The 23,491-nt window shown below is 46.8% G+C and overlaps 1 protein-coding gene across 7 annotated transcripts; it reads right to left on the bottom strand.

The window, feature by feature from the left end:
• Positions 1 to 7,349: 7,349 nt before the first annotated feature.
• On the bottom strand, positions 7,350 to 23,406 carry CNTROB (centrobin, centriole duplication and spindle assembly protein). 7 transcript variants are annotated; one of them, XM_032138639.2, is made up of 20 exons: positions 23,312 to 23,406; positions 21,919 to 22,340; positions 21,047 to 21,131; positions 20,706 to 20,787; positions 20,125 to 20,281; positions 19,094 to 19,210; positions 18,759 to 18,875; positions 18,309 to 18,407; positions 16,859 to 17,095; positions 16,367 to 16,513; positions 13,397 to 13,530; positions 12,676 to 12,801; positions 12,287 to 12,449; positions 10,947 to 11,205; positions 9,211 to 9,362; positions 8,954 to 9,017; positions 8,606 to 8,776; positions 8,314 to 8,446; positions 7,773 to 7,845; positions 7,350 to 7,546 (listed from the first exon to the last, which is right to left on the bottom strand). In XM_032138639.2, exons 2-20 carry the CDS (start codon positions 22,186 to 22,188, stop codon positions 7,421 to 7,423), a joined length of 2,712 nt encoding a protein of 903 aa, XP_031994530.1. In that variant the 5' UTR covers positions 22,189 to 22,340; positions 23,312 to 23,406; the 3' UTR covers positions 7,350 to 7,420. The 7 variants fall into 7 exon arrangements, 6 of the variants coding, with proteins under 6 accessions (XP_031994530.1, XP_031994529.1, XP_031994536.1 ...); XM_032138638.2 differs by lacking the exon at positions 23,312 to 23,406 and adding an exon at positions 22,468 to 23,303; XM_032138645.2 differs by lacking the exon at positions 21,919 to 22,340 and having other exon boundaries at positions 21,043 to 21,131; positions 23,312 to 23,405.
• Between the last annotated feature and the right edge of the window lie 85 nt (positions 23,407 to 23,491).

Below are 23,491 nucleotides of genomic sequence, written 5' to 3'. Positions count from 1 at the left end.
CTGCACTCCAGCCTGGGCGACAGAGGGAGACTCCGCAAAAAAAAAGAACGAGATCATGTCTTCTGTGGGAACGTGGATGGAGCTGGAGGCCATTATCCTCAGCAAACTAACGCAGGAACAGAAAACCAAATTCCGCATATTCTCACTTATAAGTGGGAGCTAAATACTTATGAATACCAAGAGAGGAACAACAAACAGTGCTGCCTACTTGAGGCTGGAGGGTGGGAGGAGGGAGCGGGGCAGAAAAGATAGCTTTTGGGCACTGGGCTTAACGCCTGGGTATTGAAATAAGCTATACAAGAAACCCTCAAGACATGAATTTACCTATGTAACAAACCTTCACATGTACTGCCAAACCTAAAATAAAAGTTAAAATACACACTTTAAGATGCTGCTAGTGAGAGAATTTGGAGATTTATAGAGAATGTGAGTTACAGAGCATTCCAATTGCTTCTCACTTGCCAGGCGTCTTTCTCTTCTCCTTTCTGAGGCCTGCCTTCTCTCACTTTGCTGTCAGCAGTTCTCTTGGCTCTTGCCCAGCCCCAGCTCTCAGAGTATTTCCTGTATGTCCACAGCAGCAACTTTCCACAGAGCTGGAATACTCCTTTGTTTTCTTACTATTTTCCCTTGTCAGCAACTTAATACAATTTGACAAATGCATTACATACATTTGGATGTTTTGTTTTTCTGGGGGATTTTCTTTTTTCTTTTTTTCGGGAGGGAGGTGGGGGGCAGATGAGGTTTTGCCGTGTTGCCCAGGATTGTGTTGAACTCGTGGCCTCAAGCTATCCTCCTGCCTCAGCCTCCCAAAGTGTTGGAATTACAGGCATGAGCCACTGGGCCCAGCTCTGTGCTGATTTTTCAGCTTTACATAAACAGTATATGTACATTTTCTTCTGCAATCTGCTTTTCCCACTCAGCATGACTTGTGAAATTCATGCGTATGGGTTGCATGTAACTGTAGTTCATCCGTTTGTACTGGTGTGTGATATTTTATTATATGAAACTACCATTCGCAACAGACATTCGATTGCTTGCAGGTTTTTGCTATGACATTCTTGTCTCCTGGTGAACACGTGGGCAAGAGTTTTTCTAGGGCACATCCCTGGGGTGGATTTAGTGTGTCGTAGGGGTGTGTGCATCATCACATTTACTAAGTAATGATAAAACGTTTCCCGAAATGGCCTACTTATCCTTTGCGGTTCTCTCACCAGCAGAGCCTAAGTTTAGTTTCTATTGCTCCACATCCTCAGCGACACTTGATACACTCGGACCTTACAAATGTTGCCTCGCTGATGGTGTGACGCAATAGATCACTTTGATTTCAGTGTGCACTGCCCTCCTTCCTAACGAGGCTGAGCGTCTTTACCAGTGTTTACCCCTCCGGGTGGAGCAGTCTGGTGTTTCCATTGAACTCAGGTACCTTTCTCTTTGGCTTCCTTCTTTTTCTGACCATTTTCCTTCATGCTTTTCAGGAAGTAGTCTTGGCTCTTAGAGGTGCTTAACGTGCCCAATACACACATTAATTCTCTTGGCAAGAATCTTGCCCTTGTTTGTTTACAACAATGCCAACAGCATGCTGGGGGACACCGTAGACTCTTCCAGTTTAGCCATGGTGACACTTGTGGGGCACTCCTTTTTGAACAGTACCCATTCCCTTGATGTCTACAATATTGTCTTTTTTTTTTTTTTTCTTGAGACAGGGTCTCTCTGTGTCACCCAGGCTGGAGTGCTGTGGTGCAAACTCTGCTCACTGCAACTTCCATCTCCCAAGCTGAAGTGAACTTCCCACCTCAGCCTCCCGAGTAGCTGAGGCCACAGGTGTGCACCACCACACCAGGTTAATTTTTTTATTTTTGGTAGAGATGGGGTGGGTAGAGACAGGGTTTCGCCATGTTGCCCAGGCTGATCTCCAACTCCTGGGCTCAAGCAATCCGCCCACCTCAGCCTCCCAAAGTGCTGGGATTATAGGTGAGCCACTGCGCCTGGCCTACAATACCACCTTTCTTATAGATTCGCATGTATGTGGCCAAAGGGACAGCTCCATGTTTTCTAAAAGGCCTGGAGAACATAGAATGGGTGGCCCTCCTCTATCTATCCTTTTGTGTTTGTCATTTTGGTAAATTACTGGAAGATGATGCCTCTGGCTGATAAAAAGCAATTTAAATGCGCCACTTAAACTTTATGTTCCTGCCTTTATTTTTGCCATATTTCTTTCTTGCCAACTCATCAATGCATTTAAGATTTTTAAAAAATACATTTTATCTAACATTTTTTAGAAATTTCAGTAGGAAGGTCAGCCAGGTTATCTAGGTCCACTTCATACTAGAAATACAAGTTCAACTTCCTTTACTTTTTAGCAACTCAATAATGCATTAAAAAGTGTTTGCCAAACAAGGCAGGCAGCAAATAAAACACAATTTTTAAAATTATTTTAAAAATTATTGTCATACCACTGGGATCTAGTTATGATTCAGCAGGAGTTATCTATTCAACCATACTTTCAGAATCAGAATTTTCTATTATTTTTTAGATGATTACTGTATTTTCTCCTAGATATTTGTTCTGGATCCATTTTTTTTTCTATTGTTTCTTTCATAATTTACATATTTTCTCCCTTTTGTAAACTTGGAGATTTCCTCAAATTTTTCTTCTCGTTAATATGCATGATTTCTAGGAGAGTCAATTCTGCTTTTTGGTGTTTTTTAACCCCAAATTCTTGTTCTATGGCTGCATCTTTTTCATATCATCTTTCATTTTCCAATAATAATGCTGACTGGAGTTGAAGTTCTTTCCTTTTTCCTGCATTAACTGTTTTGTAGGAACTAATTAGTTCAATTGTGTAGCTTGGACTAACTTACATATGTCCAATGCATCTTTTCATTATCTGCACATTCACTACTAATTATTGGCATGGGTTGTCTCAGCAATTATTAGTTTTCAATTTCTCTAAGGGAGGTCCTACCCTGTGTAGGGCAGACTGCTAGTTGTCTATCAAAATCCATTCTCTCCTTCCTCCTGAGTTCCTGCATAATAATAGTCATAGCTGCATACATGGCAGCCCAGCTAGGGTACGTTTCTAAGTCTCTTGCAATCAGGTGTGACCATATGATCAAAGCCTTGCCAATGAAATATGAGCAATATGTGGCATTTCCAGTTATGGGTCTTAAGACATTGGACATAGCTCTTTCCCTGCTTGCCAGCTGGGAGTCCTAAATGAGAATGATCTTGCTTCAGCCACACAAATAACAACAGTGCTCTAGGGCAGGGGTCCCCAACCCCTGGCCACCAATCAGTAGTGGTCCATGGCCTGTTTGGAATCGGACTGCAAAGCACAAAGTGAGTGGCGGTCAAGTGAGCAAAGCTTCATCTGTATTTACAGCCGCTCCCCATTGCTCACATGCATTACCACCTGAGCTCCGCCTCCTGTCAGATCAGTGGTGGCCTTAGATTCTCATAGGAGCATGAACCCTATTGTGAACTGTGCATGCGAGGGATCTGGGTTGCACGCTCCTTATGAGAATCTAATGCCTGATGATCTGTCACTGTCTCCCATCATCCCCAGATGGGACCATCTAGTTGCAGGAAAACAGGCTCAGGGCTCCCACTGATTCTACATTATGATGAGTTGTATAATTGTTTAATTACAATGTAATAATAATAGAAATAAAGTGCACAACAAATGTAATGTGCTTGAATCATCCCCAAACCATCCGCACCCCTGTCTGTGGAAAAATTGTCTTCCACAAAGCCTGTCCCTGCTGCCAAAAAGGTTGGGGACCGCTGCTCTAGGGGATAGCAGAGCAATGAGATGGAAGGAATCTGAGACTCTAAGTGACCACATAGAGCAGGACTGACTCCACTGCTCTAGACCATAACCAGGGAAATGAACTTTGTCTAAAAGTCAGTGTATCACTGGGTTTGTTATTAGCCTTCACCCTAACAAACTCCACTTCCAGGACCTTCCCCACTCCCAACCACAAAAGCTCTGAGAGTTCTTAGGAGACAAAGTCCCCGGTCAACCCCCCATCTATACCCTGTGAAACCTGAGCTTCAAGAAGGCTGCACCCACTTTCTCTGCAAGTGAGTTTTTATGAACTCTTAAAATCTTTCATTCCCCTGCCCCCAGCATATTCCCACGGTGATCATGGGGGAAAAAAGTGGGGACTGCTTGACTGTGGGTTTTCTCTTCCTCCCCAGTCTCCTTGGTGGTCTTCAGATTTTAATGTGGATATAATATATACAGTTTTATTTTTTATTTATTTATTTTTTGAGATGGAGTCTCGCTCTGTCACCCAGGCTGGAGTGCAATGGCGTGATCTCGGCTCACTGCAACCTCCACCTCCCAGGTTCAAGGGATTCTCCTGCCTTAGCCTCCCAAGTAGCTGAGATTACAGGCATGTGCCACGACACCCAGCTAATTTTTTGTATTTTTAGTAGAGATGGGGTTTTGCCATGGTGGCCAGGCTGGTCTCAAACTCCTGATTTCAGGTGATCCATCCACCTCGGCCTCTCAAAGTGCTGGGATTACAGGCATGAGTCACTGAGCCCAGCCAATATATAGTTTTAAAAATCAACGTTGTTTTACTCACCTCATAACATGGTTAAGTCAGCATGATGCCTTTTTTGGATTGTGTTTAAAGAGCCGTTTCAGGAAATATTCTCCAGGCTGTGCTTCACGTCAAGAAAAATGTAGGGCATACTGACTGATGGCAGTAGGCGGGAATCTAGGAGGTAATGAGGAGAATGAACTGGGTGTCCACTTTACCAACTATTAAAAACAGTAGCAAACCATCACCTACCAATGATGACAGTGTGCCATGAATCTGAGAGTTTGGTCAAACCATTGTTATGTATTTGAGGTAAAAAATAGAAAAGCAAACATTTCCATACATGGGTAAACAGACAGGACTGGAAAAGCCCTCAAGCCTGGGGCTGCTCCTGTGCCAGTGTGCCTCCGGTTTCTCTGCTGGTGCATGCCAGAGAGTGGTCCTGTGGGGGGCTAAGGATCAAGCCGTCCTGACACAGCTGAGCGGGGCAACCCACATTTCCGGTCATTCATCTTCATCTTTTCTTCCTTTGCCCCTCCCCTGGGGGCTAGAAGTTACTTAGGTAGAAGTAAAATGCAAACATTAGTACAAAACACTCTGTGAATCCACATCCTATCATGTCTATAACTCAGGGCCAGATAGACATGCCTTCCTCTCAGAATCCAGTAAACTCTGTCCCTCAAACACCCACCTCGTACCTGCCAACACCACTTTCAGAATTGTACCTGCCATCACCACTACCCTGCACTGTGTGCCAGAGCTGAGAGCTGCGTGTGAGTCTCAAGGTAGGATATCCTCTTCCAGTTTCAGTTTGACTGAGTGCTTTTCAGTGTTTGTACCATGAATTTGGGGCCTTTTTAAATTTCATGTCTATGTTATTTTCTTCCCTAGTATTGTTTTTCTTTGTCCATTTTAGTGAGCATTTAAATGGAAGTTTTACAAACGTGGTTTAATTTTCTTGCCAGTAGTCTATTTTTTTTCAATTTCAATTTTTTTTTTTTTTTTTTTTCAGACACAGCCTTGCTCTGTCACCCAGTCTAGAGTGCAGTGGCACGATCTTGGCTCACTGCAACCTCTGCCTTCCAAGTTCAAGTGATTCTCCTTCCTCAGCCTCCCAAGTAGCTGGGATTACAGGTGCCCGCCACCATGCCCGGCTAATGTTTTGTATTTTTTAGTAGAGACAGTGTTTCACCATGTTGGCCGGGCTGGTCTCGAACTCTTGGCCTCAAGTGATCTGCCTGCCTCGGCCTTCCAAGGTGCTGGGATTACAGTGTGAGCCACCACACCCAGCCTCGATTTCAACTTTTATTTTAGATACATGGCATACATGTGCAGGTTTGTTACGTGGGTATATTGCACCTAGGTAGTGAGCATAGTACCATTAGGTAGTTCTTCAACCCGTGCCCCCCTCCCTCCCTCCCCACTCTGGGAGTCTGCAGTATCTGTTGTTCCCAAGTTCACGTGTGCTCAATGTTTACTCCCACTTAGGAGAACATGTAGTATGAGGTTTTCTGTTCCTGCACTAATGCACTTAAGATTATAGCCTTCAGCTCCATCCATGTTGCTACAAAGGATATTATTTCATTCTTTTTCATGGCTGTGTGGTATTCCATGGTATATATGTACATTTTCTTTATCCAATCCACCCCTGATGGACATCTAAGTTGATTCTATGTCTTTGCTATTAAGAACAATGTGGTAGTGAACATATAAATGCATGTATCTTGTTGGAATAATGACCTACTTTCCTTTGGGCATATATCCAGTGAAGTGATTGCTGGGTGAAATGGTAACTCTATTTCAAGTTTTATGAGAAATCTCTAAACTGCTTTCCACAGTGGCTGAACTTACATTCCCACTGACAGCTATATAAGAATTCCCTTTTCTCTGCAGCCTCGCCAGCATGTTGTTTTTTGACTTTTTAATAATAGTCATTCTGATAGGTATGAGATGGTATCTCATTGTGGGGTTTTGCATTAAATTGATTTGCATTTCTCTGATGATTATTAACGAGCATTTTTTCAAATGTTTGTTGGCTGCTTGCATGTCTTCTTTTGAGAAGTGTCTGTTCATGTCCTCTGCCCATTTTTTAATGGAGGTATTTGTTTTTTGTTTGTTGATTTAAGTTCCTAATAGATTCTGGTTAGACCTTTGTCAAATGCATAGTTTGAGAATATTTTCTCCCATTCTGTAGGTTGTCTGTTTCCTCTGTTGACAGTCTCTTTTGCTGTGCAGAAACTCTTTAGTTTAATTAGGACCCAGCACTCTAGTCTTTCACACGTTTTAAAGCTGCAAGCGTGAAGACTATAGCAACAATATGTCTGCTGGCTGGAGTAGAATCTGCCAATCTGAATCCTACAAATGCAACCTGAAAAAATTATTTTCCCTTAAAAGAGAAAACTTTCTCCCCAACAACCAAATTTTAACTCAAACTCTTTATACAATAACTTACTCTTATTAAAATTTGGGTCTTTTCTGATTATTAAAGTAACACATACTTGTTTTAGAAAATTTGGAAAATACAGAAATGTATTAAAAAACTAAGAATCACTCATAATTCCACTACCACCCAGAGTTCATTGCTCTGCAGGTTTTAGCTTTGTCCACTGAATCTTAGCCGCTCCAACTTTCCAAATCTTGTCATAGACCATCTTCCAAAGCATTCATGTCTTTTCCCACAGGAAATGACATATAAACACGTAACATATAAAAAAGTACTGAAACCAAATGTGGTTTCTTTACAAAGTGATTTCCTACAAAACCTCTATTTTCCAAATTCCTATGAGCCAGAGACTCTGATACAGACTATTGAGCATTTATTAAAATAACAACAACGAGAGAACAAAGAAGAGGAGAGAGGGTAGGGGGGCTCATCTCCAGACTCCCCCCCGGCTCCTCATGCTACTTGGGGCAGGGTGCCCACTTTTCTTCCGTGCAGGAGGTTTTTCAGTCTTGGAGGCTGTAGCAAGGCGGCGAGGGACAGCCTGGGAGGGAATCTGAGAGTTGAGGGAAGAGAAAGGAAGAAATCAGCGTCAGATCCTCTCAATTCCCCACCCCACTGAGGAAATGCACGTGGAGAGGGCCAGATGAGTCTGCAGGGAGGAAAGGCCATGCTACAGAACGCGGGGGTGGAATGGAGGGGCCAGCCAGGAGTGTGCAGAGGTGAAGGAACTGGTCAGTGAGAGCCCTTTTCTCCCCAGTCCCTGCCTGACTTTCCCTCACCTCTTTCCGGGGGATCTCACCCAAGCGGGAGTCTGTGTTCCTTCTGGGGACATTATCCCCTCGGCCATCAGTCCTGCCACATAAATCAAAGGTATGAGGATGGGGATCTCCGTCCCCCCGGTTACCCAATACTGGATGGAAGAACCACTCCCCAATTCTATCTCTTAAGAATAAGATCAAACTCGATAGATCCGGGCATCAATTGGGAGGAGACATTAGTGGAAGTAAATAATGAGTTACACTAGCTAGTCAAAATTCTAGGATTCTGAGTTTTGAGCTGAGGGGTAAAGAGGAAAAAAACGAAGGTAGAGAGACCTGGGGAAAAGATTTTTTTGTTTAGAAGAAAAAAGCAATAGAAAGGAAGAGACAAAAGAAAGGTGTGGGGCAGTAAGAGAAGAAGATCTGTGGATCCACCTCTCATCCTTCACTTTCCTCCCCAGAAAAGGACAACGATTCAATTCAGTGTAAAACACACCCACTCCACTCCCCATAATCCAGCTTCCACCCTGTGAATCCTTCCTCCTTCCTCCCAGGCTTGTACCTGCTGTGTTCCAGCCTCTTCAGGTAGAGCAGGAGATCCTCAGCAGGCAGAGCCCCCCAGCCCCGAGCCTGGTAGAGTCGTAACAGTTGAGACACCTCCATCAGCTGCCTTGGGAATGTGAGCCCATCTCCACCTGACACACATAGCAATAATCACCGGCGTCATCCTAGGGCCTGTCTCCCCAGCCCTCAGCCCATTTCCCCAGGAATTCAGAAGGACTGTAAGTGCCTGTACTGGATCCACACTCAGGACTGTCCCTCCTTTTTTCCCTAGTAAACCAGAACATGCTCACCTCTCTCTGGGGAACCACTGCTGGGACCACTGCCTTGTGAATGGGAGGAGGGAAGCTCATGGACCCGGAAAAGACTGGATGCCATGGCTAAGGGAACTTTGGTTTTGTGGACAGGTGGTGGAATATGTGGCACTTGAGGGGCTTCCTCCCAAGATGGGACAGTCAGAGGACCTAGCAAAAGGAAAGAAAGCCAAGAATCAGGAAATGTGGCAAAGAACCAAGGAAGTCCCACCACCCAGCATTTATAAGGCTTTATTACCTTTGCCAGCTCCTAAAAATTCATCCTAGATAACCAACTCCGATCTTTCCTAGGCCACAGCCCCAACCTCCTTCAGAATTGGAACTCACCAGACTTAGGGGGCAACAGGTCGACAGAAGGGTTCTCATTGTTCTGGGGCCCTGTCTCCAGCAACTGTGGGTGAATAAAATAGTCAAGTTCCCTAGGGACTGATAGAGAAAAAGGCCTAGGGATCTGAGAGAAGAAGCTGGGACAAAGAGTTAGTCATAAACAGGGAATGAGGCCAGAGTCCTGGATTCCCAGAGCAGGAAGAGGAAAGGAGAAAGGGAAGAAGAAAATGAGCTAGTCTGGGTGGAATCTCTCTTACCTGGTGCAAAAAATTCTTGAGGCCCTCCAGCTGAGCAGGCGGCAGCCCTTGCTTTAGGCGGCCCTCCCAGTCAGGTCCAGGATCTTCCTCAGGGAATGGCCTTTCTGCCCTATGATCAGGATGGAAGGCCCCAAGTGCAGAGAAGGCCCCACCTATAAAGTGAAACAGGTGTGGGTGGGTGCAAGTGTGTTCAGGGGGGAAGGGGCTCCTCCACAAATCAACTCACCTAATACTCAGAAGAAAAGGGCCTATTAAATGTAAGAGGAACATTACAGCTAAGAGAAGATGAAGATGGAGGTTTAAAGTAGCTGGAGAGGGAAGGGTTGGAGGTGACTGGGAGATGGCACAGCTGAATTCTAAGACAGAAATATAGACAGAAGAAAGCTGTGGTACTCAAACTCTAAACAAATAAATACCCTCACAAACTCCCTGAAGAATGGAAATGAGTAACACACATGTTCTGACCTCTTCCCCAGAATATGCCCCATTCTTTTATTATTCTCACATAATTAAAAATTTTTTAATTGTGCTACAACTAATCTCTTTTTTTTTTGAGACAGAGTCTCACTCTGTCGCCCAGGCTGGAGTGCAGTGGCGCGATCTCGGCTCACTGCAAGCTCCGCCTCCCAGGTTCACACCATTCTCCTGCCTCAGCCTCCCAAGTAGCTGAGACTACAGGCGCCCGCCAACACACCCGGCTAATTTTTTTGTATTTTTAGTAGAGACGGGGTTTCACTGTGTTAGCCAGGATGGTCTCAATCTCCTGACCTTGTGATCCGCCTGCCTCGGCCTCCCAAAGTACTGGGATTACAGGCGTGAGCTGTAATCCCAGCACTTTGTCTCTTTTTTTTTTTAAGAGACAGAGTCTTGCTGTGTTGCCCAGGCTGGAGTACAATGGCACCTTCTTAGCTCACTGTAGCCCCAAACTCCTTGGCTCAAGCAATCTTTCTGTCTCAGCCTCCCTGGGTAGCTGGAAATTTGGGTGTGTGCCACCACATCCAGCCAATTTTTTATTTTGTGTAGAGATGAGGTCTCACTATATCGGTCAGACTGGTCTGAAACTCCTGGCATGAAGCCATCCTCTCACCTCAGCCTCCCAAAGTGCTAGGATTACAGGTGTGAGCCACCGTGCCTGGCCCCATCTGTCATTTTTAATTCGACCTGGGTTGTCACGTTTGTACCACACAGAACACCCCCATCCACTCAAATCACAGCTGACATTAAACTAGGGGTGGACACCACACCCAAGGTCAGCCAATCCAATGAGATGGCCTCTTTAAACTGGACCTAAAAAACTGAGACACCGATGTCTCTATAAATGTCTAGAGGCTCAGCTAGAGTCAGTATCACAGCTGGTCAAACCCATGTGTAAACTGAAGTTATGAGGGGCGAGAACCTTGAATGCCGGTCTAGCAAGAAAAAAGAGCAGATGTGCAGGAGAGGTGGACCCAGGAGACTATGCAGGCCCACAGAAAAGGGCCACCTAGCTGCCTCAGTTCCTGATAGTGCCCCGTTCCCAACTCCAGTTCTCCTTAAGTCCCACGATGTCACATTTCCATGAGATCTCAATCCCTTCATTTGGACCAATGTGAGCAGATTTCTGCTCCTTGCAACTTGTGATCACTAAAGGCATCTGGGAAACTAAATGCTCAAGTATCAGACAGAAAGCAAGGTACAAAAGAGGGAGCCAATTCATGCACAGAAGGGGAACCCCAGTGACTTCTGCCCCCAGTTACCTGTGGATGAAGTAAGGTCTGGTTTGGGCTCCAGGGGCTGGAAAGAATGCTGGCTCTGAAAAGAGGGGCCCAACAGGAGGCTAAGATCTGAGGAGGAACTGCAAAGAACAGGAGGTGCTCCAGGTAGCTCGTCCCTTGCTTCCTGGCTCTGCTGCAATACAGGTTTCAGGGCCACGGCCACAGGAGGCATAGTCCAGACCCTCCTCTCCTCCTTCTCCGGCTCCTGAGGCCCGGGACTGGAGGGTCCAGCAGGAGGAGCCTGACCAAGAGAGAGGCAGAAAGAAGGGTCAAAGCACAGTAGGTTTAAAGAGATAAGACATGGTACAAACACTTTAATAAGATTATAAATTTCCGGGTGCAGTGGCTCACACCTGTAATCCCAACACTTTGGGAGGATCGTTTGAGGCTGGGAGCTTGAACCAGGCCTGGCAACATAGAGAGATGCCATCTCTACAAAAAATTTAAAAATCAGCTGGGGGCAATGGCACGTGTGTGTAGTCCCAGCTCCTTGGGAAGCTGAGGAGGGAGGATTGCTTGAGTGCTCTGGGCAACAGAGTGAGACCTTGTCTCAAATAAATAAATGATAAATATATAAATAAATAAAATTAAAATATCCTAATTTTTTCTTCTTTTTCTTTTTTTGAGATGAGGTCTCACTATGTTGCCTAGGCCACTCTTGAACTCCTGAGCTCAAGTGATCCTTCTGCTTTATCCTCCCATATAGCTGAGATTACAGGCGCACCACCACACCTGCTAGAATTTCATAATTAAAAGAAGGAAGTGGGAAGTACCAATGTATGAAGGGCTAGGAAGTGAGACTCCCTACTCTACTCTGGGGCAGGACTTGGCAACAATTTTTGGCCCTTTGCCTCATAATTAATTCAGCTGTCCCTCCACAAAACTAGTACCATGTATCATTTGTCCCCTCTTGGGACTGGGAGACTAGAGTTATGCCCAATGGAATGGGGCCAGTCTGAGTGAGTATGGCCATGGAAAAAAGGATTTATTTTGCTGAGGCAGTTATTATTTGTAAAGCCCACCAATTTTTCTCCCCTGATGTAGGCCTTAGGAGCTGAACTTAGTACTTCCCTTGGGAGGGAGCTAGATTTCCAAAGAAGGAATTTAGAACACAGTTCTTGCTGGGCATGGTAGCTTATGCCTGGAATCCCAGCACTTTGGGAGTTAGAGGTGGGAGGATCACTTGACCCCAGGAGTTTGAGGCTGCAGTGAGCTATGATCGCACCAGTACACTCCAGCCTAAGCAAGATGAGACACTGTCTCAAAAATAAAAATAAAAATAGAACACAACGGAGAAGCTTAGCTCAAGGGATAAGGCGTACTGGAGGGTTGGGCGGTGGGAGAGTGGTGCTGAGCAGCTGGTTGGCCTCATCCCAGTGGGCCTGCAGCATGGCCTGCAGTCTTTCCACCAGCTCCACCCGTTGCTCCTCCAGCTGCTGGTTCCCACTCTGCAGTTCGCGCACTCGCGCTTGCTCCCGGGCCAGTCTGAAGCAAAGAGAGAAGAAGTGACTCAGGGCCTTTAAGGAAGCAGCTACTTGGGAGCTAAAAAGAGCCAGAAGGGAATGTTGGACATCTGACATTCTGAAAGGAGCTGGGGCCCATGTAGAGGAGGACAGATCAATCAAGGGAGCAGCTCTTCACTGTTCCCAGTTTGGGCTCTACCCATGGCAAAGGGGCTGGGGCCTGAAAGGGGCACTCTGGGGACCAGGACCTGAGCTCATAGTCCTCAGCCACCTGCTGTTGCCGCTCCTCTCGTTCTGCCATTTCCACCTTGAACTGAGCTAGCTGACTGGCCAGCTCCTGCTGGTGCTGTCCACTCAGGTCCTGCAGCTGCTTCCTACAGGGCACAGGTAGAAGAGGCCTGAGACTGGAGACAGAAGAAGTGACCAACTGAGAAAAAGACATCATGTGTGCACGTGACAGTGACCCAGATAGCCAGTCAGCTAGCCTGGCCATGGCACAAGAAGCGGCAAGGACAAAGCTGGGGTCTTAAGATGGGTTCCCCAGTAGCAGAGACTTAAGTAAATTTATTTCGGAAGCATTTCCAGAAAATCTCAGCAGCAGAATGGGGGTGAGGAGAAGTGACGCCAGGCTGGGAGGAGGCTCAGTCTGACAGAGCAGCTCTGGAGATAGCGCAGGTCATACCTCAGCACTGTCCCAGCAAGGGAGCTGGACCATCTATCATTCTGCACCTATCAGTTCTTGGTTAAGGTCTACTCCCTATGGGATGAAAATTCCCAGGCACTTCTGGCTCTCCATGAACGCATGAAGGCAGCCCTCCCGAGAGAGACTCAGGTCCCAGCTGATGGGAGTTAGCACACCCTGAGAGTCACAGTGCTGGACCATAGCAAAGGGATTGAAGGGAACACAGGCCTGGCACTAACGATACTTGCTGTGGCTGAGAGAAGTGACACCCAGTGAGTCCCACGTACCTGTGATGTTCCCTGAGGGAGGCTGCTTGCCGTAGGCTGCTCTCCTGAGCCTGCGCCAGCCGCTCTGTCACCTGCTGCTCCAGCTGCACAGCCAGCTCCGACTCCAGCTGGATCCGCTGGCTTTCATACCGGGCCTGGGAGTGAAGGAAGGTGGGATAACGGCCCAGATCTGTTTGGGCTTAGAAGAGGATGGAGGATATAATGTAGGCAAAATCCAGTACCAACTTTCCCCTCATATGAGATGAAGAACAAGAATTTTGCCTCAAGGGGTGAAAGAGGTTCCCTTTCCTTATTAAGATATTCACACTTTAAACATACATCAAAGTGAAAATGACTATGGGTGAAAGACATAAATTTCTTGGCTACAATAAATGTTTGATAGAGCAATCAAATCCATTCTATGTGTCTGAGATAACATACCCTGAGTAGGGTACCTGAAAGCCAGTAGACATTCAATAAATGGCAGTGCCTCTTCCTCCTTAAGCAGTCAACCTATAAGTGTCTCCATTTTCTCAGCCACAGTCCTTCAACTCACTAAAATCTGATTTCCACGTATAGTATTTTACTATAAAGAACTCAATCTCTTTTCTTTCTTTTTTTTGAGATGGAGTCCCGCTCTGTCACCCAGGCTGGAGTGCAGTGGCACGATCTCGTCTCACTGCAACCTCTGCCTCCCAGGTTCAAGCAATTCTCCTGCCTCAGCCTCCCAAGTAGCTGCAACTATAGGTGCGTGCCACCAGGCCTGGCTAATTTTTTGTATTTTTAGTAGAGACGGGGTTTCACCATGTTAGCCAGGATGGTCTCAATCTCCTGATCTCATGATCCACCTGCCTCAGCCTCCCAAAGTGCTGAGATTACAGGTGTGAGCCACCATGCATGGCCCAAAGAACTCAATTTCTAAATCCAAATAGTGATTATTTCTCAGCCCCTACTTCTGAGACAGAGTCTTGCTCTGTTGCTCAGCCTAAAGTGCAGTGGTGTGATCATGGCTCACTGCAGTCCCGACCTCCCAGACTCAAACGATCCTCTCACCTCAGCCTCCAGAGTAGCTGGGACTACAAGCTGGTGCCACTATGCCCAGCTAATCCTTTTATTTTTTGTAGAGATGGGGTCTCACTATGTTGCCCAGACTGGTCTCAAACTCTTGGACTCAAGCAATCCTCCCACTTCTGCCTCCCGAAGTGCTGGGATTACAGGCGTGAGCCACCACACCTGGCCCTTTCTGTCTTTTTTTTTTTTTGAGACTCGGTCTTGTTCCTGTCACCCAGGCTGGAGTGCAGTGGTGTGATCACGGCTCACTGCAGCCTCTACTTCCAGGGTTCAGTTGATCCTCACACCTCAGCCTCCCGAGTAGCTAGGACTACAGGTGCGTGCCACTATACCCAGCTAAGTTTTTGCATTTTTAGCAGAGTTTAGGTACTGCCATATTGCGCCCAGGTTGGTCTTGAATTCCTGGGCTCAAGCAATCTGCCCGCTTTGGCTTCCCAAAGTGCTGGGTTTCCAGGTGTGAGCCACCACACCCAGATGCTTTCTTAGCCTTTATCGCATGTGATCTCATTGTAACACCTGACGCCCTAGGTCAATTCTTTTTTTTTTTTTTTTGAGATGGAGTCTCACTGTGTTGCCCAAACTGGAGTACACTGGTGCAATCTGGGCTCACTGCAACCTCCACCTCCCAGGTTCAAGCGATTCTCCTGCCTCAGCCTTCTTAGTAGCCGGGACTACAGATGCACACCACACACCTGGCTAATTTTTGTATTTTTAGTAGAGACGGAGTTTCACTATGTTGGCCAGGCTGGTCTCAAACTCCTGGGCTCAAGTGATCCACCCACTTTGGCCTCCCACAGTGCTGGGATTACAGGTGTGAGCCACCACACCGGGCCAAAGGATTGTGGTTCTCAAATGCTGGCCTCACTGGTACCTCAAGTTAACCATTTATATGGAACATAGCCTCTCAGACTGGCTTGCACCTAGAAAATCCATCAATTTGTCCTTAACACACATTTTATACATAAAAACAGAGGCCCGTAAAGGTCAAAATTCTAGCTAGAAGTAGACGTAAGTGCCCTAAGTCCTAATGCAGTACTCTTTCCTCTTCAGCGCTGTGTTTCCACCATGGGCCAGAACACAGCTCTCTCCAATCCTTTCCTCTATTCTGGAGATCGGCAAACTACAGCCCAATTCAGCCCTCCATTGCCTGTTTCAATAAGTTGTACTAGAACATTGTTCTAGTACATGTGTTGTGCCCATTTGTTTACGTACAGTTTATAGCTACTTCTGTGGTATAACAGCAGAGTTGGGTAGTTGCACCTGAGACCATACAACCCACAAGGCTAAAAATATTTACTGTCTGGCCCTTTACAGAAAAAGTTCGCCAACTCCTGCTCTATTCCATGGCAACAGTCTGACTAGTTTGAATTTAAAATTCAGTGCGTTAGCTAGATGGAAAGTGTTTTTCAAAGTGTAATTATATTTGACAAACAATTTTTGAGTACAATTCTGTGCCAGGCCATGTGCTGTTATGGAAGTTTCATAAGTAAATTAAAAAATCATTGCCCGCCTGGGTCCCTGACCTACTCAGAGAAATTGATACAAGTTATTCAAGTAACGAGAATTACAAAGCATACTGTTACGATTGGAATCAAGTCTCTGACAAAAGCTTTCACCTGCTGTCAATCCACTAAGTGTGGTGTCATCTCTTAAAATAACATAAGGTATCTGTAATAGATTTAAATCTATTTAATCCTAAAAGTAACACTAGGTCAGTCTGACATATTGTGGGAAATGGTCACTCAGTGAGAAATGGCTCTGAGTTTAGGACAGAAAACTACTCATACTACATAGAAACTGTTAATGGAATTAAACCCCAAACAACTGAACTGGGAGTGTCTGCTGCAACTCCTGAGAGGTCCCTCTGCCTCAGATCTACTTCTCTCAGAACAAAACCTCAAGAACCCTCTGCCTTCTGACCTGCACCAAGCTCATTTCCAGCTGCAGGGCATCTCTCTCTCTCCGAGCTGTATCCAGCTCTCCTTCCAGCCGCCGCACCTCAGACTGCACCAATGCCAACTGGTGCTGGGCCTCCCAGGCGGCCTGGGCTTCCCTCTGGCTCTTCTCCTATGAAAGACAAATCAAATGTATATACATACCTCATTTCTTATCTCCTGGTTACCTCCACTCCCCAGTTCATCCTCCCAAACCCTAAAATCCAAGCTTCCCCCCCTCCTCCCATTTGTCTTATTTCCCCATCCCTGTTGAATTTCAGTCTTTGGCCTTTCATGTATTCATTACCCCCAGCCCTTCCTGCTGGCCCTATACTCTCAACCTTGTCTCCCACACATGGCTCTCTACTCTCCATTCCTGCCTATATATAGCCCCCACGTTCTAACATTCCATCCCATTCAATTATTTTGCCCTTCATCTACTCCCTAGTTCCTCAACTCTTCCAACTGCTACTTTTACCTTCTCCCTTTCCAACTGAGCCTGGCTCTCCTCCTGCAGCGCCTGGTAGTGTTCCTTAAGCTGGTGCTCTTGCTGGGCCCAGGTCTGCCGTTCTTCTTCTAGGGCAGCCCGAAGAGTCTCCAACTCTCGATGCTCACTCAGTTGCCCAGCCCGAGCTGCATCCCGCTCTTCCTGCAGGGCACAGCACCGCTGCTGTTCTGCCTCCAAGCTCAGGGTCAGAGCTTGCCTTTCCTCCTCCTACAACCGCAGAAGAAAACCAAGCTCCGTAGTAGGCTCTTCAGAGACCAGCGATCTGCCCTCTGACCCTCATACAAGGTGCCTGCTGAGAATTACGCTCATTAAAAACACAGTAATTAGGCCGGGTGCGGTGGCTCACACCTGTAATCCCAGCATTTTGGGAGGCCAAGGTGGGCAGATCACTTGAGGTCAGGAGTTTGAGACCAGCCTGACCAACATGGTGAAACCCCGTCTCTACCAAAAAAATACAAAAATTAGCTGGGCATGGTGGCATACGCCTGTAGTCCCAGCTACTTGGGAGGCTAAGGTGGGAGAATCACTTGAACCCAGGGGGCAGAGGCTGCAGTGAGCTGAGATTGCGCCACTGCACTCCAGCCTGGACAACAGAGTGAGACCCTGTCTCAAAAAAAAAAAAAAAAAGAAAAGAAAAGAAACTTGAGTTAGTCAATTCCGTACTTTTTTGGCCATGCCCTACACCAGCGTTCCCAAACCAGACTGAAAAAAATCACCCAGGAAATTTCTGAAAAGATTTGGGTTCCACCATATATCTACTGAATCAAAACCTCTGCAGGTGAGTCCCAGAAATTTATTTTATTTTATTTTATTTTATTTTATTTTATTTATTTTACTTTACTATTTTATTTTATTTTATTTATTTTATTTTTTTTGAGATGGAGTCTCACTCTGTCGCCCAGGCTGGAGTGCAGTGGCGTGATCTCAGCTCACTGCAACCTCTGCCTGCTGGGTTCAAGCAATTCTCCTGCCTCAGCCTCACGAGTAGCTGGGACTACAGGCATGCACCACCATGCCCAGCTAATTTTTTGTATCTTTAGTAGAAATGGGGTTTCACCATGCTGGCCAGGCTGGTCTCAAACTCCTGACCTTGTGATCCGCCCACCTTGGTCTCCCAAAATGCTGGGATTACAGGCGTGAGCCACTGTGCCCAGCCTATATTTTAAAATAATTCCTCAGATGATGATAATGTTCTAATGAGGATACAATTTGCAGAGTTTCTCAAACTGACTTGGTAGCAGAGGCTTTTTTTTTTTTTTAATAGAGTATCTAGCTGAATTACTGTTCTAAGGAACACACTTTGGGAAACAGTGCTCTGGTACAACTCAAATTATAGTCTCCCACAATCCACCAATAGCCCACAGCTCTCTAGAAGTAATTAACAGCTTCCAGTGGAATTAACCCAGTCCAATCTTCTCACCAGTGTCTCTTTTTCCCGTTGCTGCAGTCTGGCACTTTCCTGCTCACGATTCAGGGCCTCCATGGCCTCAGAAAGGCTTTGTTCCAGGTGGGTTACTGTCTTTCAGGAAGAGAGGAATACAGGGCAGAGGAACTGTGGGAAATCTGTGTGTGCTATATTTTATAAAGCATTGACAATGTAAACTCGAAACTTCAGAGTTCACTAAATGACTAAGGGGCCAGATAGAAGACTACATGGTGTGGGAAAAATTAAGAAGACACTGATGATGCAAGCTGGACAGCAGAAATGGTTAAAGGAGAAGAAAGGAGGGATGAGAAGAAATGTCAGGACAGCTACTACAAGACTGAGGTCAATCTGTTGGAAACCCTAATTCCAGAGCTATTTCTGCCCCTTTCCATCTAGAGATCTGTGACTCAGGTTCTAATGCTCCATATGCTCCAGGGTGCTCACCTCCTGCTGCTTGCTTCTGGTGAGCTCTGCTGCCTGGCATTCCTCTTGAAGTCCCCTGAGAACCTCTGTCCGCTCAGCCTCATGCCTGTTCCAGCCCTCCACCACACGGGCCAGGGTCTTAGGTAGGGCAAGTAAGATGAAATTCCAAAATAACTTTTTTGCCTCTTTCTACCCACAGGGGCGGGGTCAACAGCCATCTTCTCCCAACAGTCAGCAAACCAACCCCTTGCCCAGCTCTCAGCATGCACCAAGAAACATTGGTTGGCCACCCACTTATTTATTATTCCTTAATGCTCTTCTTGGAGAGACCCACCAACATTTTGCTACCCTGGTACCTTGTCCAGTTGTTCAATCATGGTATCTTTCTTGCGGTCGGCAGCCACAGCCACGGCTAATTGTTGCTGTAGCTCTAACACTCGGGTCTGCAGGCTCTGAATATAGCGCTCACAATGCTGGGGAAAAGGGTGAGGAGTCTAGGTGTTGCCCATGTTTCGTATGACCACAGCACCAAACTTTCTAGCTCCTCTAGAGGGGGAATGGGCTAGAGCCAAGAAGCCTGGGTCCCAAGAACAGAATAGGTTTGGAGAGGGAGAATCAGGAAAATTCTGAAGCAAGCACCTTGAGGCTCAAGATCTCCAACATGTTTCTGTACCTTTTCAGGAGGTAAGCGCTTAGATTCCAGGCTCCTCCTTTTCCTGGATCTCCTGAGTAAAAATCCCATAAACCTTTTGGCAGAGGTGCAGCAGCCCACACAGCAAAATGTGCAAAGTTACTCCTACCTTCAGAAGCTCATTGGACACAATGAGTAAACACAGCAAGGATAAAGGGGAAAGCCTTTCTTTCATGCCAAGGGGTTTAACATGGAGAAAGAGAGGCTTCCAAAAATGGCAACCAATGATTTTGACTTTTCTTCTCCTTTGTCTTATTTCTCTGTCCCCTTTAGACACTAAGGCAGAGGTTCACAGAGACAAAGCGCAGTATATCACCAGTAGCTGTAAATCCTGTGCACAAGCTAGCAGAGTTTGTGTCCATTCAACAAACACAGAGTGTTTCTGTGTTATGTATATTCTAGACCTTAGGCAGCCAGTACTAAGACAAACAAGATACGGACCCTCAAATTTTAGAGGGGAGAAAAAAACAAGATATATCAGAATGATAAGCTGCATGAAGGAAATAAGAGGGCGATCTGACTGACTACTTGGAAAGGAGGTGGTGCCATATTAGATGGATGGTCAAAAAAGCCCTCCTCAGAAAAACATTTGAGTTAAGTCCCAGCTTTCAGGCTCTTAACCCTCAGCCCTTTTCAACAGTTGGATCCCCTCTTTCTAATCTTTGCTGCTTTCGAAAGGAAGCCTTTGCATCTTACCTTGCGGCGGGTATGCTCTGAATCCAATGCATCTCTCAGCCCCTGACAATCTGGGGGATTGAGTGGAGGCCCTGGCCGAAGGCTGGTATAGCGGGGAAACAGCTCCTCCAGGGCTTGGGCTGAGCTAGATGGAGACAAGTCTTGCAGAGGCCGGGTGCTGAGCAAATCAGGTAGAGAATGTTAGGGCTGGGAAAGCAACTGTGATATTCTACAAATGAGGAAACTGAGACCCACAGAGGGCAAGAGACTTGTCCAGAGTCGTAAAGCTATATAACCATAGCGCCATAAATAACACACTGGTCTGTGATTCACTTAAAGGTTTCAGCAGAAACAAGCTAACTCTTTAGAGGGGAAGAATGACTGGAGGTTAAGAGAAAACTGGGTACTAGGCAGCAGATACCCGTGTTCCTGAAGGAGTAAAGCGGGCAGGAGACAGTAGAAAAAGGATGAAAACTGAAAGCCAACTGATAAGCGTCTTGGGTTCTTAAGAGGTACAAAAGCAATAAAGAGAGAAATAAGGAACAAAACACTTGGATTTCCAAGAAAGAAAACAAGCTAGGAGAACCCCAAGGAGAACTCACTTGAGCAAGGTGGCTGTGCTGTCACTGTCAAAGGAGTCCTCTTCCCGTCTCTCTGAGCCAGCGCCAGGAATGAGAGGATCCCCTGCAGGCAGCCAGAGGGATCCCAAAGCCAGAGTCAGGTAAATGACAAAAACAGGGGCCACTTGAAGAAGAGAAAAGGCCTTCCTTTCCAGTTCCCTCACTCCTTCACCCCCTCTCCCAAAGAACAGGAGACTTTTCTCCTGAAATCTCTTGCTCAGAGGTTTTCCTGCTTAGGTTTTCCTACCTGCTTCCTCTGTCCACTTTCTCCACCCCTTACATCTAGGTTCTCCTTCATAGTTCTAGGGAAGGGGCTTACTCACGATAGGCTGTATCACGTGAGGTTTGGAGCATGGTCTGGAGCTGACCCCGAACACTTTCCATCTCAAAGATATGCTTAGAACCATCCTAGAAAAAAGCCACATGGAAATCAGATGCAATCTGCGTTATCTGTCTCTTACCTATTACCAGGGTAGAATTTTCACTCCAGCACTTTGGAAAACAAGAAAAACCAAACGGATCCAATAAGGGATGTCCTAACCTTGAGTCAGAAATTCAAATACTACAGAAACCAGAAAGATAGTGTAAATAAAATAATTGAGGAGGTATAAGACAAGAGCTGTGGAGATTCTTGCCAATTCGAGAACAAATGTAAGGACTGTATGGCTTATGGCTATCATTTTCAAACTCTGGAAGACCTAACCAGTCTGCAAATTGACTCTGATACCTTTTCTATACAATACTAATAACTATCTTCTTTGTAACATGTTGTAGTTAACTAAACTATGTCTTAATGATGTACATGCCAAAGTTGGAACCATACTATCAAAATAGTGTTGAGCTGGAAGGTTCTGAGCTGCTATCCTAAGTCCCTCGTTCCCTCTTGGGATCAAGAAACCTTACCCATTCCCAGTGCACAGAAAACAGCTCACCAACCTACCCCATAGGTTTGCTGTATCTACTCAGAGCAGAGATGTCTCTCACAAAAAACACTAGGAAGTTTCATAATTTTCAAATTATGGTGTCCCAGGTCACTCCCTCCCTCATAAGCATGACTGCCTATGCAGTTAAAAGGAATATGAAATCCAACAGGAAGAGTTCAAATCTCATCAAAGCTTTTTATTTTTACCAACCCCAATCCCAAGACTCTCTGGTGTATAGTGCCACAGTGGTCTCCAAGACACACTTCCCTCACCTTTTTCTTCAAGTTGTTTTCCAATCCGACTGACAAGCTTCGACTCAATTCTTGGGCTAAACCATCTAACCCTTCATGAGGCGGGGAGGTGGAGGGTAAATACAGCTGGGCTCGGGCCGTGGCCTCCGCCTGCCGGCTGAGGCGCAAAGAAGCATAGAGCTGGGAGGTCACTTCAGACGACACTTGGCTGAGCCCAGGGGGTTCTGATGAATCACTCAGGAGATCCTCCGCCCCGAGGGGTGAACTGGGACTGTCAGCTGATGTTGCCATGAATACAGGGAAGAGACAACCGGAGACAGCAAAGAGCTGGGAGTTTCTGCTTTAGCAAAGTCCAGGAGGAAAAGTTCACGGAGAAAGATTTGGGAGAAGGGAGGAAGACTCCACGCCAAGGATCCTTGGTGAATCAAGGGTATCGAGGCTTTCTGGTTAGAGGAAAGGTTTCCACCAGTTCCAGGGGCCATGGGAGTGGGCAAAAGCATCCCTTTCCCCAGCTCCTGGGAACAGTGTTAAGAGGGTGCAGCGCACAGGGGGTGCGGACAGAAGACCTACTGTGGGACAACAGCGCCGCTGAAGCTCCTCTTCCCAACTACGAGTGCTGGAAGCTGCAGATCAACTCCGGCACAGGCTATCCCCGGTCAAATGAGCTCTTAAGTTCTCACACCCAAAACGTCCCAACGGAAACGGACCCAAATCCACTAGGAGCCCAATTTCTGTCGGCCTGCCCTACTAGTCCCTCAATTGGCTCCAGTCTCAAGAGAGGGAGGAAACTCACGCTCCCCCACCCCTTCACCCGTTCTGTCCAGGGTCAGCTCCCTGTACTTTCCCTTCGATCCCTCCTGGCAAGAAAGCCATAGCGAGCTTCCTTGCTCCCTAGAATCTCTCCCTCCCGACCACTCCAAAAGAAACCTTGTAGCCGGGCGCGGTGGCTCACGCCTGTAATCCCAGCACTTTGGGAGGCCGAGGCGGGTGGATCACGAGGTCAGGAGATCGAGACCACGGTGAAACCCCGTCTCTACTAAAAAAATACAAAAAATTAGCCGGGCGTAGTGGCGGGTGCCTGTAGTCCCAGCTACTCGGGAGGCTGAGGCAGGAGAATGGCGTGAACCCGGGAGGCGGAGCTTGCAGTGAGCCGAGATCGCGCCACTGCACTCCAGCCTGGGCGACAGCGAGACTCCGTCTCAAAAAAAAAAAAAAAAGAAACCTTGTGAACCCTCAGTCACGCCCTAAGTCGTCCCTAAAAAGCACGCCGCCCTCAAGCCTAGCCCGAGATCCTCTGCCCCGACGACCACCTGGTTCCGTCTACTCTCCACCCTTCCAGTCCTCAGCCCTCAATTTGCCGAAGTGGGGGGCAAGCGATTGGCCTCCTCCCCTGAGATCCCCCTCTCACGCCTACCTCTACGCTCAAAACCGTTGGCAGTCTCCCGCCCACTGTCCACGGCTCCGCCTCTCTCGCCTCAATGACGTCACCCGCCCGCGAGACCGCGCTCGCAGACACATCACTTCTGTATTCCCGAGCGCCTGGCCGCGCGTGCGCGGCTCCGGTGGCCACAGATTGGCTGAGGGAGGGAGGCGG

Source organism: Hylobates moloch, unplaced genomic scaffold (genome assembly GCF_009828535.3).
Source record: "Hylobates moloch isolate HMO894 unplaced genomic scaffold, HMol_V3 SCAFFOLD_19, whole genome shotgun sequence".
Classification (NCBI taxonomy): Eukaryota; Metazoa; Chordata; class Mammalia; order Primates; family Hylobatidae; genus Hylobates; species Hylobates moloch.
The sequence above is the reverse complement of the archived record's forward strand: the minus strand, read 5'-3'. Positions and strand labels throughout refer to the sequence as shown.